Source organism: Strix uralensis, chromosome 3, assembly GCF_047716275.1.
Source record: "Strix uralensis isolate ZFMK-TIS-50842 chromosome 3, bStrUra1, whole genome shotgun sequence".
NCBI classification, from domain to species: domain Eukaryota; kingdom Metazoa; phylum Chordata; class Aves; order Strigiformes; family Strigidae; genus Strix; species Strix uralensis.
Genome location: NC_133974.1, coordinates 124552685 through 124569495, shown reverse-complemented (window position 1 = coordinate 124569495; position 16811 = coordinate 124552685). Strand labels below are relative to the sequence as shown.

Here is a 16811-nt window from a genome sequence, read left to right as displayed (position 1 = left end):
ATATTTGCCTTTAAGTCCCACTGATTGTTTTTCGCTGTAAGGGTTACACTTCTACGTATTAGAACGTCATATTTACCTGATGAATCGCTAGACCCATACAGTGCAGTATTTTCTGAGGCATATCCCTTAATTCAGTAGATATATTTGGTATGGATTTAGTCAATTCTCTGTCTTGTATTAGTTCCTTATAATCCACAAGAATACTTCCTTTTCTTTCAATTTCATCCTGTGAAACATTTTGTTATAAAATACACTTCATATTATAAACACAAGACATCCAAATCATGTCAAACATTTCATATCTATGATGGAGATTATTTTTGATGGAAAAAATACACAAAATTTGTAATGTTATTGTACCAACAGTAAGTTGTTGGGGTGGGATATGTGTTGTTTACCTTATCATAAAACTCAATGCGCTGCATGAAAAACTTCTCAAAGGCTTGAGTCTTCTGGACAAAAGGAGACTTGTCAGCATAAGCTAATTAGAAACATACCACGTTAGAAATTGACAAATAATTATTTCCATTTCACAAATAAGCAACTTCTCTTCCATTATTTTTATGCATTCCAAAACTGAGGAAGATTATAGATCGCTACAGTATCACAGTAATGTTCTAAGACATATTATAAAACAGAACTTTGTCCATGATGACACAGGGCGAGCACATAGGATCAAGAAGAGTACAGCAGAGGCATGTATATTCCAGTCTTTATGATAGACTGCAGGTTTTATGTAACTAATAAAACAGGTTTAAGTAAGATGATGTTTTACACTATTCAAGATTCCTTCCCAAGGTTTGGAGCCCACAGAAATTACAGTATGCCAGAAGACCGAAATCTCTATTGTATTCATGTTTTTATATAACAAATATGAATTTCAGTTGCTTTCTGTTGAACTTATCCCCTCTACTTATAACCAATTCCAGAAAAAATGAAATACTTGCTACATATAATTTTAGTCAGGAAATACCTTCAGAGAAATAAAGTTTCCAACCCTTATAGGGAATAAACTGGTCCAACGTTGACTGAACTAGTCGAGATCTTACTGAATATAAAAAATAAAATAGAGATTAGAATAACGTGGATACTAAAACTTAACAAGTTTTATTCTCAGTGACTTTTTGACCACCTGTGGGCTGTAATTGCTTAGTGCAAAAGGAGCTCAAAATAAAAGCATCACGGCTTCAGAAAACAGGTAAAAACACAGGAGTTGGCTCACCAGGTTCGGGCATTCTTTTCCATTGTCCCTTCTGTCCTCTGCCTTGCCATCCACCTCGCCATCCTCCTCGCCAACCCCGAAAGCCTCTTCCCTGGGCGCATCCCCTGCCTCTGAAGTCCTTACTCATCCCACTCCGCAGGCGTCAGTCTGGGGACTCAGCGGCAAACCGAGCTAAAGAAACAGAACTTATACCAAAAATTACTTAATTTAAATCAGGGTTATTTGCCAGAGGGACTTCTGCAAGGGGCTAGGAGTGAAGACTCTGAGGTACCTCGAAGGGCTTGTAGAAGACCTGGCCTCCCTCTCCCTAACATAGGCCCCGGGGAGGCAAAGAGGAGCTCCGTGAAGCAGCGATGAGGGGACAAAACAAACGGCGCCAAACCTCCCACAGCAACGCCCGCCGCTCGCGAGGCCTTTTGTCCCGCCAGGGGCACCGTACCGCGCCGCCGCTCCATTGGCGGGCCGGCGGCGCCTGCGCACTGGCCGCCCCCTGACGGAAGGCGCACGAGAGGCGGCGGCGGGGATGGGGGACGGCCTGCGCCCGGGCCCGCGCATTTGTGAGGGGGATTGCGCCGTTCTGAAGCGGGATGATGTCTTCAAAGCGGTACCCGTGCTACGGCGGAGGTGAGGGGCGGCCCGGGCTTTTTCGATTTCGCTTGTCAGCTCTCCCTCGGTCGAGGTTGGCGCTTTCCCCTCCCCCCCACCAGTGAGGAGGCTCCCACGGTCGTCGCGCGGCCCCTCCTGAGGGAAAGGGGGGTCTTTCCCGCTGTGCCAGTCAGAAACAACGGCCTCGTTAGGCCGATGAGGGACAGGCAGCGTGAAAGATTTTAATGCTATGTTCCTATGACCAAAAAAAAAAAAAACCCGGAAAATTTCCTGTCTGCTTTTTTTGTAAGAAGTTGGAAGATCTTTAAGATGGTTTTGTGTTGTCATTGTCAAACCGGTGCCGACTGAAGAGGTGCAGCAGCCTGAAAAGTGTATCTTCATCATACTTATCTCGCTGTGGCACGTAATTTCTGCGAGATGCAGCATTGCCTTGTTTATAGGGATTGGCCTCAGTATTCTCATCGGTGTTAGACTGTAGGAAGATGCTGTCGGTGCTGGATAGTTTCTAGTTTGGAGAAGATGCTATGAAAGGTCTCCTATTTCTTTTTCCTAGGCTAACTGGCATAGCAAGAAGCGCCTGCACCCCAGCAGGAATTACTATAATCAGTGGACACAGCCTGGGCTCTTCCTATTGCAGCAGAGAATTTTATAGACCAATGTGTAGAAGTCAGTCTTGGGTAATGTGGCCAGACACCTGATTCAGTAGCATGGAGACTTAAAGGTACTATGCTTGAATGAGACTGGTTTAAAAATGGCATAGCTCAGACCTAGGATTGTGGGAGTACTGGTTATTGACAGGCTTAATGTTCAGCAGTAGAATCTGGCACCAAAATCAGGTCGTTACTTTGTTAGCCTGCAGAGCACCGCCAAGACCTGTTCATTAGATCCATCTTCAGTTTTTGTTTAAAACTCTTACTATAGAAGAAAGAATAAAAACGTCACAGAGCAAATATTCTCACAGGAAGTTAAATAACTTTCACCTTAATTTTTACTTTGCTATAATCTGGTGAGGGTAAGAGCACTCCAAGAACGTGTGACAACATGTGGTTGGGTATTCTGTTTAAGAATGGTCATTAAAATGAAATTTCAGCACATACACACATTTTCCTATCTATTCAAAATTCTTTTCAGTCATTTCAAGTCTTTTATAATCATTTATTAGTTTTTTAAAATCTGGGTTGGCAGGGATTAATAGACTTTATGTGAGCAAGTATAATGTTAATTTTTTATTAAGAGGATTAAATGGTAATGTCTCTGACAACTTTATTCTTATGCTTTATTTAAATTCTGGATTGTATTTGGGGGTACAAATAATACCATATGTAAAATATATGCATGAATTGCATACTTCAGTCAGTAGAAAACGAAATAAAAACTCAACCTTTTTGCTTAGCTTCAGAATTAGTGATGAGTATAATAAGCACAGTAAGAGCTCATATTGGTAAGTTTTGATTCAGATGTGATGTGGCATATACACTGGTACTTGTTTCATTTGACAAGATCAGTATTTCTTTGGTTGGCAAGGAAACCTTTTAGGTCATCCTGAAAGTTAAAGGCTTTGTGGATCTTGTTTTGTGTGAAGAAAGAAAAATGCAAATCTCCCTTAGTGCAATCAAACTGAAAGGGATAATAAAATCCTTTGTTGTTTTTTTTTTCTTGTATTAAACATTTCTAGGATTCCAAGACACTCTACTGTCTGTTTACTTCATAGTTTTTTGGCAAATGTTATTTCAAAGGAGCTCTGCAAAATTACAGGTTCATGCTCATCTTTTTGCGCTGATCTGCGTGACCCAGCCTAGATTTAATATACTTTAATTTATTTCCTTGCCTTGTTCTGACTTTACCTGTCAAAAATTACACTATATAATTCAAGTGCTATAGCCTTTTTTATCTGCCAATTTAGAATTCTTTTGAACTGAAAAAAAATATTTTTCTTACTGTATGCTCAATTTAAGTTCTTTGTTCTTTTCCTAACCAGTTTCAGTTTAATGTGGTTTTGTGGTTAATGTCACTTTTTATACTTGTCCTGGTTTTCTTCAAGGATGCAGATAAAAATGGCATATATGAAGCTATAGTTTGGTTTCAACTATTGCGGGTTTCAGACATAGTAGGTACAATGATTTTAATATAATATTATTAATAATAATTAACTTTTTTATTATTTCAGAAAAATTATTTTTGAGAAGCAGTGGTTCTATTTGGATAATGCCATCGGACATATTTATGGAACTACATTTGAAGTAACCAGTGGTGGAAACCTCCAGCCAAAGCAAGAGGTAGAAGAGACTACCACAGGTATTGCAGAGGATTGACTGGTGTTTGGAAAAATGAGTTCCAATTAATTTGTTTCTTTGATAATAGCAAAGATGATGGAAGAGCTTTCTATTAATCATTTGTTAACTTAACATTACTTCTTTCTGTGCTAAGAGTGCATGGTTTTGTCTTGATCTGCTGTTTCACTAGTCCTGTAACAAGTGAGCTTTTTAATATGGGGGAAAATGTGAACTTCAGTTTGGGTGAATCTATATATACTAAGGTGTATTTTACATATTACATTTCACTGATTGCTTAGGCAATACTTTGCAAGGCCATGAAGCATGTGGGTTTAATCCTGAGAAGTCTGCTTTCTGTGAAACTAAAATCATATCTTTCTTCAACTTAAAGATATTTAGAGCTAGATTTTACAAATCTATGTCCTTTTCCTTTAGAAACAAAAGAAGCAGGTACAGACAATCGTAACATAGTTGACGATGGAAAGTCTCAAAAACTGACTCATGATGACATAAAGGCTTTGAAGGACAAGGGTATTAAAGGACAGGTAAAAATAAGGTTTTGGTGTCATTTCTGTGCTACCTTGATGGTTATATTTGAGTTTATGAAATAGGCTATTCTTTTTATCAGTGCGTAGACTTCAGTGCTTTTTCTTTGTTCTTCTGCTCGTCATGTTTTTCCTAAAGATCTGTTTTTACAAAAATGCAAAGGCTATTTTCAGAGAAACTTCATGTAAGGTTGGCAACTTTGTCAACAGAGAGTAAAGTATGAATTTTTATGGCATCAGAAGTCATAGCAGACAAAAAGAAAAACTAAAACCATAAGGAAATACAGCTCACATAATCACCTTTTAGTTTTGTTTGTTTATAAGATTCAAAATGCTGTTTCTATATACAGACATATTAAAACTGAGCAATAATTAAACTATTAAAGGTTTAGGAAAGGATTAAGCAGCAAAGTATTAATAAATAACACTGTGTAACAGACGTACTATCACTGTGCCTCTAGGCAGTACTCACCAAATGCATATGCTGCACCTCAAAAGCTAAGAACATTCTCAAGAGATCAGTTCTGTTCTGTTAGAAAAGGGATTGGTTTTCACCCTGCACTTTGTCAAAAAGAAGTGAGGCCATCTTAAATGTTAAACCACTGCAGCCAGTTCTGTTCTGCACATGTTTTCAGGCAAAACTCTCTCATCTTTGATTTATCCTTTCTAATAATAAGAAGAATTGCTCACGCTTACATCAAGTTCATCTCCTCTTTGCATCTCACTGTTTGCTGCTGCTCTTCAGAGCAGCTATTCGGCTTTTGCCTGCTGAATAAGGGACGGGTCCAAGGGGGTCAGAACGGTATTTCTTCTGTTTCCATGCCTGTGCTGCTCGTTGTGTTATCTCTTTGAGAAGAATGTACTAATCCGTCTGATAGCTTCAATGTTTTCTGTTTGTTCTCATTATCCATGGCAGAAGATCACTCTGGCTTTTCTGTGTGTCCTCAGCATGTCTACATCTACCATACTTTTATTTTAGATTATTAAAATATCCTACTTTGTTAACTCTGGTTTCTGAACTGTAGCTGAATATTCATTTTAAACTGTGTTATATTAGCAGCAGTAGATACTATTCTTCCATAGATGTCTGGTAAAATCTGAACTCATGTTTGTGAATGGCATGCCTTCGTGATGCAGGCTCAGTTTAAAGATGATGTTTATTTGAAATAAAACCACCTGACTGTTAATGAGGTTTGATGTCCCATCACTTCCCAAATCCTTCCCAAGTCCTGAGGGATAGGCGTTGGGATGAAGACCTGAAGTGGCATGTACTCCCATAGTGCTGCAGCTTCCTTTTGGCTTTTGCTTACCCTAGAGAAATATTACCCAGTTTCCTCACTGTAAATTTTACTGAAAAACAACCAAACAACCCAGAGGAAGAGTTGGATTGGCAAATGGAGGAGATTAGAACAAGGAGACCAGGAAACAAAACCTGGAATTCTGGGAAAACCTGGGAGCTAGAGAAGGAAGAAGTCGGGGGAGTATTGTAGGAAATAGTAAATGCTAAGGAGTTTGACACGGTGCAAGGAGCTGGTACAGGAGTCTAGCACAGTTTGGGAGACAGGTGAAATTAAGTGGGGTAAGGGTGATGTCTGATAAGTAGCTAGAGTACAGGGGAGGAACTAGCACAAGATGAAAAAAAAGACAACCTCAGAGATAGCAATGCTGAAGTCAGTCAGTAGACCCAAAGAGGGAAGAGGGAGTTGGATTAAAGTCAATATTACAAATTACATCAGGTTCCTTGGGGTTTTTTTGGGAAATATTTTTGCCTGTATAGCATCACAGAGGACTTACTGTACTGTCATGCCATCCAGTTACTATGGGGAATGTTAGACTGACAGTTGTTCCATAATAACTGACAATAAACATACCCTGTATTTAGAATGAGGCAGAGTTAATTAAAAGTAGCTAATCACTTAGAAAGCAGGGTAGTCTCATTCACATTCAGCATGAGAGAAGAATATTTAGGCACTGAGGCTTCACAGTAAGGGCTGAAGTAATGACTTGCTGATGCTGAAAGGAACAACCCTGCTTTTTCTTTATTTCTGGCCATATGGGTCTGCCCTCTCTTACGAGTTAGTTCTCTCACCTACCTGACTCTTTCCCAACAAAATACCCTGTTTCCAGGATAAGCATTTTCAGTTTTGTCATTTTTCACTGGCATTACATAGCTAAAGAACACTTAGAGACAGAAGTACGTGATTAAATTCCTGCACATAGTCAGGGCAGTGCCTTGTTTTTCATGTTGATTAGTAAAATTTACTTTGCCATTAGTGTCAGTAGAAGTTAATGGTATACATACTCTACTGGAAGAAAGTGTTTTCAGTGTTGGTTTAAAAAAATACTGTATATGAAATGAATGAGAAATAAATACCAGCTATAATAAAAATAAATTTTCTTTTCCAAGGAAATAGTTCAACAGTTAATAGAGAACAGTACGACATTCAGAGACAAAACAGAATTTGCTCAAGATAAATACATAAAGAAGAAGAAAAAAAAGTAAGTGAATTTTAAAATGTGGAAAATACTTAGTAGTTCTCTAATTTGTTGAGCTTGAATTAAGACTATTACTGTGTGTTCCTTACAGATACGAGGCAGTTATTACAATTGTGAAACCATCCACTCGCATTCTTTCAACAATGTATTATGCAAGGGAGCCTGGAAAAATTAAGTAAGTTTTCATTTTGATTCTTTTTTCAAATTATAACAGAAAGATATTTTAATATTTTTCAAAATACCTGTATTATACCAGAGGATATAGTACTCACAGTTCTTTTTTTTCTGGTAATGGAAAGATTGCAAATTAATGAAAAATAATGTGATACAGAAAATTAATCAGTATGCTATTGCAGCAAAGAGGAAAACTCTTTTACATGCAGCATCAGCTTTTACCATTTCCCTACCACCACCGTCTTGCTAATTACCTATGTAGACAGAGGCTCTTTGCATTTTTCGAGGTATCTCTTACCTGATTTTGGTCAGTGGCATGTCATCCCTGTGTTCTGGCTCAGTAATCAAAATAACAAGTCACCTACCAGGAGCAGGAATTTCTCTCTTTAATGTGTTAGGGATTCACAATCATCTTCAATCAGAAGTCTCCAGAACTTAAAAACATGTGGTTAACATTGAGGGGCAGGAGTGGAGGGGCAACGAGAACAGAGATTTAGCCGCGTTTGATTTTCACTTACCTGAATTAAATGATACATTGTTACAAGCATTGTTTAAGATGGACTGATTTATTGTTTTTCAAGTAGTAATAATAGATCTAAGATGCTGAGACTTAAAAACCTCAAATTTATGTTATTTAAGGCTTCTCAAAGCTTTTTGCTTCTCCTTCCCCCATCTCGTTCGCTTGGCTTTATTTATCTCTTCAGATTTCTTTGCCCATCACTGAGTCTCTTCAGTGGAGGCACTGCAGTCAGAGTTAGGTTTTGATCTTGGGTTACAGGTGGCATGTGCTGCTGTGAAACAGATGAAGGTCACTAAGGATACGTTACTGGATTAGGAATGCATTCAAATCCCATTTATTCTTTACAAAACTGACATAGAATCACAGAATCATCTAGGTTGGAAAGGACCTTGAAGATCATCTAGTCCAACCGTTAACCTAACACTGACAGATCCCAACTACACCAGATCCCTCAGCGCTATGTCGACCCGACTCTTAAATACCCCCAGGGATGGGGACTCCACCACCTCCCTGGGCAGCCCATTCCAATGCCTAACAACCCATTCTATAAAGAAATACTTCCTAATATCCAGTCTAAACCTTCCCTGGTGCAACTTGAGGCCATTACCTCTTGTCTTATCACTCATTACTTGGTTAAAGAGACTCATCCCCAGCTCTCTGCAACCTCCTTTCAGGTAGTTGTAGAGGGCGATGAGTTCTCGGAGAAACAAAAAAAAAAAAAAAAAAAAAAAGAGAAGTTCAAGGCAATACTTTGTCTGACTGGCACAGCATGAGATGTGTGCTTTATTATGTGCACCTTACTTCATACCCTACTTTTGCTATTTTCTTTCTAAAACTAAATACCCATTCCCTGCTAATTTCTTCTTGGCTCTGGTTCTAGTTCTTTTTTATTACCAGATGGCTAATTATAAGTTTCCACATGGTGACTCTGAAGACCACTGATGCTGTTCCTGAATATTTACCTGTAATCCAACTTTTTTTGACAGGCTTCTGAGCTGATACACATCATGTCTAACTTCAAGAAAACTAATTTGATATTTCTTAAAACCCTCTGTCTTCTAGCCACTTGCGATATGACACCCTAGCTCAGATGTTGACTTTAGGAAACATCCGTGCTGGCAGCAAGATGATTGTCATGGAAACATGTTCAGGCCTTGTGTTGGGCGCAGTGATGGAGCGAATGGGAGGTAAGTAACTTGATAGATTTGGTTATGTACAGACTGAAGGCTTACTTGAAACTTAAGAAATACACATGTCTGATATTTTTTTAAAAGGCAGTACTTCAAAATACTTTCTCAGTTTTTAAAATCTACTTTTAACATCTGCAGTATTCAAAGAGGTACTTGTTTTTCCATTGGAGAAAGTTGTATTTTGCATATTTCAGTTGGATTTGTTTTTCACTATTTAAAAAAACTATGAAATTTAAAGTTGATATCACTGTATGTAGATCTGTGATAGTTTCTGTCTTGGCATAATGGCATTGTGTTTAGAAAAGGCTGTAAGGAGCTTGCACGCAGATTCTTCGCAGGCACCTGGGAAGTCCAGGAAAATGAACAGCAGAAAACAGGAATGGTAATACCGGAATTCAGACAGCCCGCAGCACTGAAAATGTTGTCATTCTTCTCATTCACTGCGCCAGAGATTTAACATCTGCAAAATGTGTGTTTTAAAAGTAGTATATGACATTTTCTTCAGCAGGTTCTAGGAGAAGTTTGACTTGTTCTTTATTTCTCAAACCCAGTTAATTAGTTTCATTTTAAGTCATTCAGAGTCACAGGACAGAGGTGAAAATTATATTCCAGAAGCCTGGAAAGGTAGGAAATGTGACGTAATGTTGTGCACCCAGATGTGCTGTCTGTTGGCCAAGAAGCACACAGGCAGTTACACTACAAATAGGTTTTGTTTCAGCAACTTTTGGCCATAGGGATACTTTCTGAAGTAAGTTAAATAGGATGCAATTCCAATATAATTACTGAAAAGTTCTTTTTAGTACGTTTAAACATCTGACATCTCTTCCTTTAGAGGGGCAGTCTGGATATTGAGGGAATTTTCGGCCTATTAATGCTGTTTAAATTATCTTTTATTTTTTATCAAAACCACTCCATAGTGAGAAGTAACAAATACTTTAGAAAATCTTTCTTTTACATTCTTAATTAAATTAGCTTTTCTAACAGTTTGTCACTACTTATATGTTTTGTGCTGATCCTAAATACATGTTTAATACATGCATAATCTTTGAGTTACCTTGTCCTGAGTTGCAGTAACTTTTGTCCTTCCAATAAAGATTTTCCACCTTGAGGCATACCTCAGCAGCCTGTTAAATTTGATTAAAAGCAGGCAATTTAATTACCTATTCATAAATGTATGCAGAAATCCTGGCTTTCCAGTGTTTTTGATTCTTTTGCTCTCATAGGCTATGGATCCATTATTCAGATGTATCCAGGAGGGGGACCTGTTAGAGCTGCTACCAGTTGTTTTGGATTTCCGAAACCTTTTTTCGATAATCTTCATGAATTTCCTCTCAGCGAAGTGGATAGTCTCCTCTCTGGGACATTTTCTACAGAGACTCTGCCTTCAGAACCTGAAGATAACGTGCTGGTGGAAGAAGAAATCAATGGGTTGACTGAGGAGAAGCAGACTTCCCTACATGAAACAGAAGAGGAATCGACTACTGAAGCAGCTATGGAGATCAACCAAACAGAAGAGCAAGAAACAATGGACATTAATGCTGATGATGCAGAATTTAAAGAGAACAAAGAAAAGGAAAATAAAGAAAATGTAAGAATATGTATTATGGCTACTCAAGTTTTACAACATCTATATACTTAAAATTCTGCTGTCAGATCAGATATGCTGAAATACAACTTATTCAGGTGTTAAAATGGAACTCTGGAAGTTGTCTTTTGTCTTATGTTAATCCAGCTAAGATTCAAAAAATGAAAATTCAGTCATGCAATAATGATCCAATACATAATTACCAGTTAAAAGTGCAAACTATTTGTTTTGTTGTTCAAAGGTTCGGGAAAAGCAAAGAAAACAATGGGAGAGAAGGAAAAAGCTAATAGAAACTGCTGCTTTGTTGAGAGAGAAGAATGCTGATGGGTGAGTTTGTAGTCAAAAAGGTCTTCTGTTTGAAAACACATCTACAGAAAATAATTTCCTTTGAAACAAATAAAAGCTTTGTTTTTAAAATGCCCTATTTTTTTTTAATATTTATAAGGAAGCAGTCAACCCAGGTATGTCTTGGGTCTTGTTTGGTTCTTACCTGGTTGAGATTTTTTCTGTTATTTAAATGGTTTGAAATTTCATGATCTAAAAGTCATAGTTTTCTGACTAGCTGTGAGTAAACATTAAAAAAAAAACCCTATCAGAGAAACACAATCCAGGTAGAATTTAATGCAAAATGACTGCTGCTAAAAATCGCGCTATTCTAATTGGCAAAGTAGAACATGAAGTTTTAAGTTTATTAAATTGGAACTAAGCTTGTTGGTCTGGGGTTTGGTTGGTTGGTTTGTTTTTAGAAACTCATTTATTTTTTACACAGGAAAAAACACGTAACTTCATTTTACCTGCTCTAGCAAGGATCAGTTGTTCCCAAGGAACAATTTAACGTGAAGATCTAATATCAGAAGTTTAAAACAAATACGATAAATATATTCCTAGAAATTCAGCCCCACAATAGTGTAAGAGCATTTGGTGATTGTCACTTTTTCATGACGTTCTTCGCAAATGCTGAAGTGATTTGAGTTAATCAAGTAACATTGATTTAGTTAATTTATTAACATTAATATTAATTTCTTCCTTATAAGAGTATGGGAATATTTTCACTCGGAATAAATTCTCATTGGGAATAAAGCCGTTCTGCTTGGATAAATTTTAATACACATTTATTGTTTATGTTTATATGCTTGTGTATAATTCCTGTTTTTATTTTTATGAAATGTTTTAACTTGTTTAGCATATTTAAGTGGTAGAATTAGACTTTTCTATATATGTGCAGAGACAGGTCACTCCGTGGTCTCTGAAGCAATCAGATGTTAAAGGAGGCTTGTGAAAGTACCGCACATCTGTTGGGCAGCAGCAGCACCACTGGCGATGCCTGTGGAGGACCAGTAAGCTGCCTAAACAGTGGTAGTGTTTTGTGGCAGCTTTACTGCTGTCCTCTGCACCCATTGCTATAATTAATGTCTGCGCATGGTCTGGCAAAGCAAAAATTAATATTCAACTTGACTTGATTTTTTCTGTAGCGTAAAATAGTATCTTCGGTTGTTGAATAAGTTTGAGTTGAAGGAAGCCTGTTTAGTCTTTGTCTCTTGTTCATTTGTTTTCAATCACTTGTATACTTCTTTTGTCTTTTGTAATGCATGAAAGCTGTAACAAATTATGTACTTGAAGGGATGAGTGATTCCTTGCTTTAGGAGGTCTTTGGCGGGGGGGGGTGGGGGGGTGGGGGGGGAAGAGAAGTTTATGGTTGCCCGAGAGCACTGTCCCAGGTGGCTCAGTCAGGATCGCCTTTCTGTAGGTGTCTGCCTTTTATAGCCCACTCTTTGTTTAGGTCAAGAACCACAGGGTCCATGTACCGCTAAGCCAGGAAGAATTGGCACGGAATAAAGAAATTCTTCAAACTAATGACTTGGCACGTGAGGAGAAGCAGGCAGGGAAGTTAGGATTTTGTTTTGTTTTGCAAGAGAGAAGCGGGGAAAGGATAGGGGAAAGCTGGTTCACACTGGAGGTGGGGGCAAAGGTTAGGGCTTACCGTCAGTGTAAAGAAACACTGGTTGTTAGGTAAAGGTGGGCACCAACTTTAGGACAATTCTTGAAGTCCTGAATTTTATAATATTTACTACTTAAGGTAGAAGATACAATTTTAATAAAATTTATGTCTTCTGTGCTGTTATGTGGTAAAACAATCCTTCTACTAGACCTATTTGTTCAGCTCCATTTCTGAGAGTTGAATTCTGTCATAGGTCTTTGAGGGGGAAAAAGGAAGACAGTCCTTAGAGATTTAGTATTCGTCTTTAGAAGACTTTCTAAAGATAGACTGTTACATTTTTCTGATACGATGAAAGCACAAATGGGTTTATAGACACTCTGTGTGTTCAGAATTAGATCACATCCCCTCTCTCTACCCTTCTCTGCCCTTCTTCTACCCCCTCCTTCTCCCCTCTCAGCCATTACAGTATCTTTGCTGCTGACCAGACGACCTGCTGACAGCAATCCATGCTGCCATATGAGAGAACAGAATTTGATTTTTCAGAGTCTCTCTCATCTCTCACTCACCTTCCTGTTGTCTAGCAGAGCTCCTGGCAGCATCAGAGCTCCCGGCAGTTCCAGGCCTTCTGAGGCACAGTCTGGAGTCTTTTTTCTTTATGGTCCACTTGGTTAATTAGTGAGCACAGATTTTTTTGAAGTTTAGAATTAGGGTTAAATCTGTAGCCTGCAAGGCCATGGCCAGCAGAAGAGTGAAGTAGAAACACTGTCTCACCTCTTTATCTCTGTTGCATTTAGAAAATTGAACATGAATTTTTATCTCCCTTCTGTTAGGTAAATTGAATGGTATCTCCGGTGCTGTACATTTCCCCTGGAGAACAAATGTTAATTAACTGATGGGTCTTTTCATATAGTAACTGTATACTAGAAAAGTAGTTTAACTATAATTAATAATTAGCCCAGTCTTTCTGCACAAGTACAACTTACTAAGCCATTGAATCTTAACCATGTCTTGCAGTGTAGTTTAGCAGTGATTTTTTTGAAAAAACTCTAAGGTACCTGTAGAGAATCTTAAGCATCTGTAAGTATGAGTTATAATGTACTAAAATGAGGATGAAGAATAAAATGTGAAGCCTTTAAGTTGGGCCTTTAAGTTGGCAAGGACATAATTTCTTCTTAAAAGATTTTTAGTCATGCTCATTAAATTGTTTTCTCATTAAATAATAACTTTTTAATATAAAACTATCTAATGAAGATTACCCAGTCTAAAGAATCATGAGTGAGATTACATTCTAAGCAACAATTAGCAGTCACAAAATTTAAATTACATTTGGGCAATGGTCTTAGGGTAGAGAAAGCAGCATGCAAATTCTTGGGTCATAAGAAATATTGTGGAGCTCAACAGCTTAAATGAGCACTTCTGCAACATGTTTAATATACTGCACTTTAGGGAGCAAGTGTTTTATCCTCTTAATTATGCAAGTAGGAGATCGTGATTTGATTTTTTTATTTGGGGAGTTATTAGAGCCATGAAAACATGGTGATTAGCAACATTTAAGCTATAATTGATCGCTGTGCTAAGTAGGAGAAAAATTCACTTGATGAATAGGTTTTGGAAGCAGAAGAGTAACGCGCATGAAATTTATTTTGCAGCTTAATTGTAGCCAGCAAGTTTCATCCCACTCCTTTATTACTTTCTTTATTGGAATTTGTTGCTCCTTCAAGGCCTTTTGTTGTCTACTGCCAGTATAAAGAGGTAAATCAAGTATGCTACGTTAGCTGTTATAGTTCAAATTTGAGACTATTCTGCTGTATAACCTACTCTTTGGGTTTTTTTAAGCCATTATTAGAATGTTACACAAAGCTGAGAGAAAGAGGCGGTGTTATTAACCTAAAGCTGTCTGAAACCTGGCTACGAAACTATCAGGTAAGGATTCCGGTAAATGACTGTCAAACTGCATGAATACTGGGGAGCGAAACACTCTCTGAAAATTGTTTTTTGGACTGACTGAAACTGTAAGCTCATGCATTTGTTTTACCTGAGAGCAGTGAGAAAATATTCTGAAGAGTTTTAATGCTTCGTTGCAACAACTTCAAATGGAAATACTTTATTTTCTTCTTACTAAGCACTTCATTTAAACATTTGCTGAAATATTTGTAGCACAGATTTAATAGTTGTGCTGCTTTAGTGGCTAGCTAGCCTAAAGTGAGGGACAATCTAATGTTGTGTAAGAGAGACATAGCAAAATATTACAAGTGTTTATTCATTTGCAGTTGGTTGACAGCTGAAAAAAAAATTCGTGATGTTAAGAATGGTGGTGCCTTACAAAGTCAGTGTCTTCAAATAACAGTTTAGTTCCTGGAACTAAAGTAACAGGAAGTTTCCAGTCTGGGAACTGAACAGTAAAAACAAGATGAGAGAGGAAAACATCTCCACAGTGAAAAATGTCCATTCGGCTGGCTTTGAACAAGATGTTTGCAAATGTGCCGTACCCTCTCAACTATGGAGAAGAGAACCTCTGAAGAGATTCTTGCATTTTACTGACTTTCTCCTTGCCTTTAGGCTTCTTGAGTCCATAAGGAATTATTGTTTAGGGGATGAGTTAATTCAGGGGTGGACTAGTGATCAGGAAACCAAATTGGGAACGATTAGGAGATTCATAGATGAAGGCGTTCACACGAGTTAGGCTTGGCAAGGGTTACTGTGTCCAGGTGGAGTTGGAACAATACTGCACTGTCTCCTGGACACACATAAATCAGCTCAGAGCTGTGGTGGCAGTCAGAGCAAGGAGCAGCACAGCTGAGGAGAAAACATTTACGGAAAAGTATAGTGTAGCTGAAAGTGGTGACTCATCGCTGTGCCTTACTTTAAGAGTAGTTACGTAAAGTTTATGGTAGCAGAAGTGGAAATTACTGTATTAATACTGTTTTGTTAGACCAACTGTGGTTTCGTGCAAAGTACACCAGTTCTGAACACATTAATGAGACTTTCATGTATCCCAAACCTTGACTTTATAATTTTGCTAGAAATGCCATGAAGAAGTAATCAGTAGTAAGAAGTAGTAATCAGAAAATAAGGCAGTAGCCTGTATTCTAGAATAGGTTTCTGGTACACAGATAGTTAAAAGATAAATACACTTTCCAAATGGCTGTTTTGTAGTGGCTGGAAAAAACAATGACATCTTATACAGTAACCTTAAATTACACAATTTGATGTGAACGTATCAAGTGAGTTTTTACAGATGCTTAGTTTTTTGTTTGGTTTGTATTTTGGGTTTTTTTAAAGGTCTTGCCAGATCGAAGCCATCCAAAACTGACAATGAGCGGAGGAGGAGGGTACCTTCTGTCTGGTATAACTGTTGTCCTGGATAAGGGCAAAGCTGATCCCAGTAATTTAGAAGCACTGAAGATGGAAGAGCCATCGTCTAAAAGATGCAAAGTTCAAGACCTTCATTGTTAACATTTGAAGAATTGATTTGGTTTTTAGATCTCAGGAGTCTTACTGTTAGTAAAATAACAAGTATATCTTCCACGCTCTTGACAGCACAGAAATTGTACCTGTCATACACCTGTCAGCAAAAAGCAGCAACCACGCGGTAGGGAGGACTGTCTCACTCTTTACCAGTTTCCATGATCAGAATGGGAAGAAAAATCCTTGGAAGCAAACATCCCACTGAAAACACACTAACTCCAAAAAGAAGAGAAGATAAAGCATCAGTGAAGGTATTCTGTTTGTTTGTTGCCAAAATTGGATATGATGAAGTCGTCTTTTAAAAGGTTGAGTCCAAATCAGCACATCTAAGTTAACTTCCCATTTTCCCAGAACAGCATCAGGGTAAAACATTCTACGTAGTGATCTGCTCCCTCTTTGGACACAGAACCCGGCTGTGTTCGGTAACTGAAGGAAGTGGAATGAACAGCAAAAATAATACACCTTTCTTTCCAAAGGAACAATAAAGAGAGAATACTAATACCGGAACTTTACAGCATGACCCCATGTTTTCCTGAAATACATACAGAAGAGAAAGTGCATGTTCCTAAATTAAAATACCAAATATTTAAACAGAATGTCTCTGTTAGTATTGCCCGTCATCTTCCCGAGAGTTGGTATATGTTTTTATTTTAAGATACGACTATTTTGAAAACCACTCTATGTATATATATTTATTCTACTGTTTATCTTTCATGACATCTAGCTTTTTTATTAATTTTTTTTTTAACTTTGCATTTGCCATTTCGATTAAACTGCAGGATGTTTTTCCTAA

General features: G+C 37.9%; 2 protein-coding genes across 5 annotated transcripts in view; one reads left to right on the top strand and one right to left on the bottom strand.

The window, feature by feature from the left end:
- MCM8 (minichromosome maintenance 8 homologous recombination repair factor) overlaps window positions 1–1762 on the bottom strand; it is a 17678-nt gene extending 15916 nt beyond the window's left edge. For 2 of the 3 annotated variants that reach the window (XM_074864269.1, XM_074864272.1), the window contains exons 1-5: window positions 1494–1762; window positions 1223–1407; window positions 974–1048; window positions 399–481; window positions 77–226 (exon numbers count right to left, since the gene is read on the bottom strand). In XM_074864269.1, the coding sequence (XP_074720370.1) occupies window positions 77–226; window positions 399–481; window positions 974–1048; window positions 1223–1349 (435 nt within the window). In that variant the 5' untranslated portion in view covers window positions 1350–1407; window positions 1494–1762. The remainder of the gene's footprint in view (window positions 1–76; window positions 227–398; window positions 482–973; window positions 1049–1222; window positions 1408–1493) is intronic. The other variant, XM_074864271.1, reaches the window with a different exon arrangement.
- Window positions 1717–16811, top strand: TRMT6 (tRNA methyltransferase 6 non-catalytic subunit). Of its 2 annotated transcripts, none has more exons than XM_074864286.1 (11): window positions 1717–1846; window positions 3996–4123; window positions 4537–4646; window positions 7054–7145; window positions 7234–7317; window positions 8899–9023; window positions 10250–10614; window positions 10853–10938; window positions 14200–14302; window positions 14387–14473; window positions 15833–16811. In XM_074864286.1, the coding sequence occupies exons 1-11, from the start codon at window positions 1746–1748 to the stop codon at window positions 16004–16006; spliced, it is 1455 nt and encodes a 484-aa protein (XP_074720387.1). In that variant the 5' UTR covers window positions 1717–1745; the 3' UTR covers window positions 16007–16811. The 2 variants fall into 2 exon arrangements, with proteins under 2 accessions (XP_074720387.1, XP_074720388.1); XM_074864287.1 differs by lacking the exon at window positions 4537–4646 and adding an exon at window positions 2382–2549 and having other exon boundaries at window positions 1751–1846.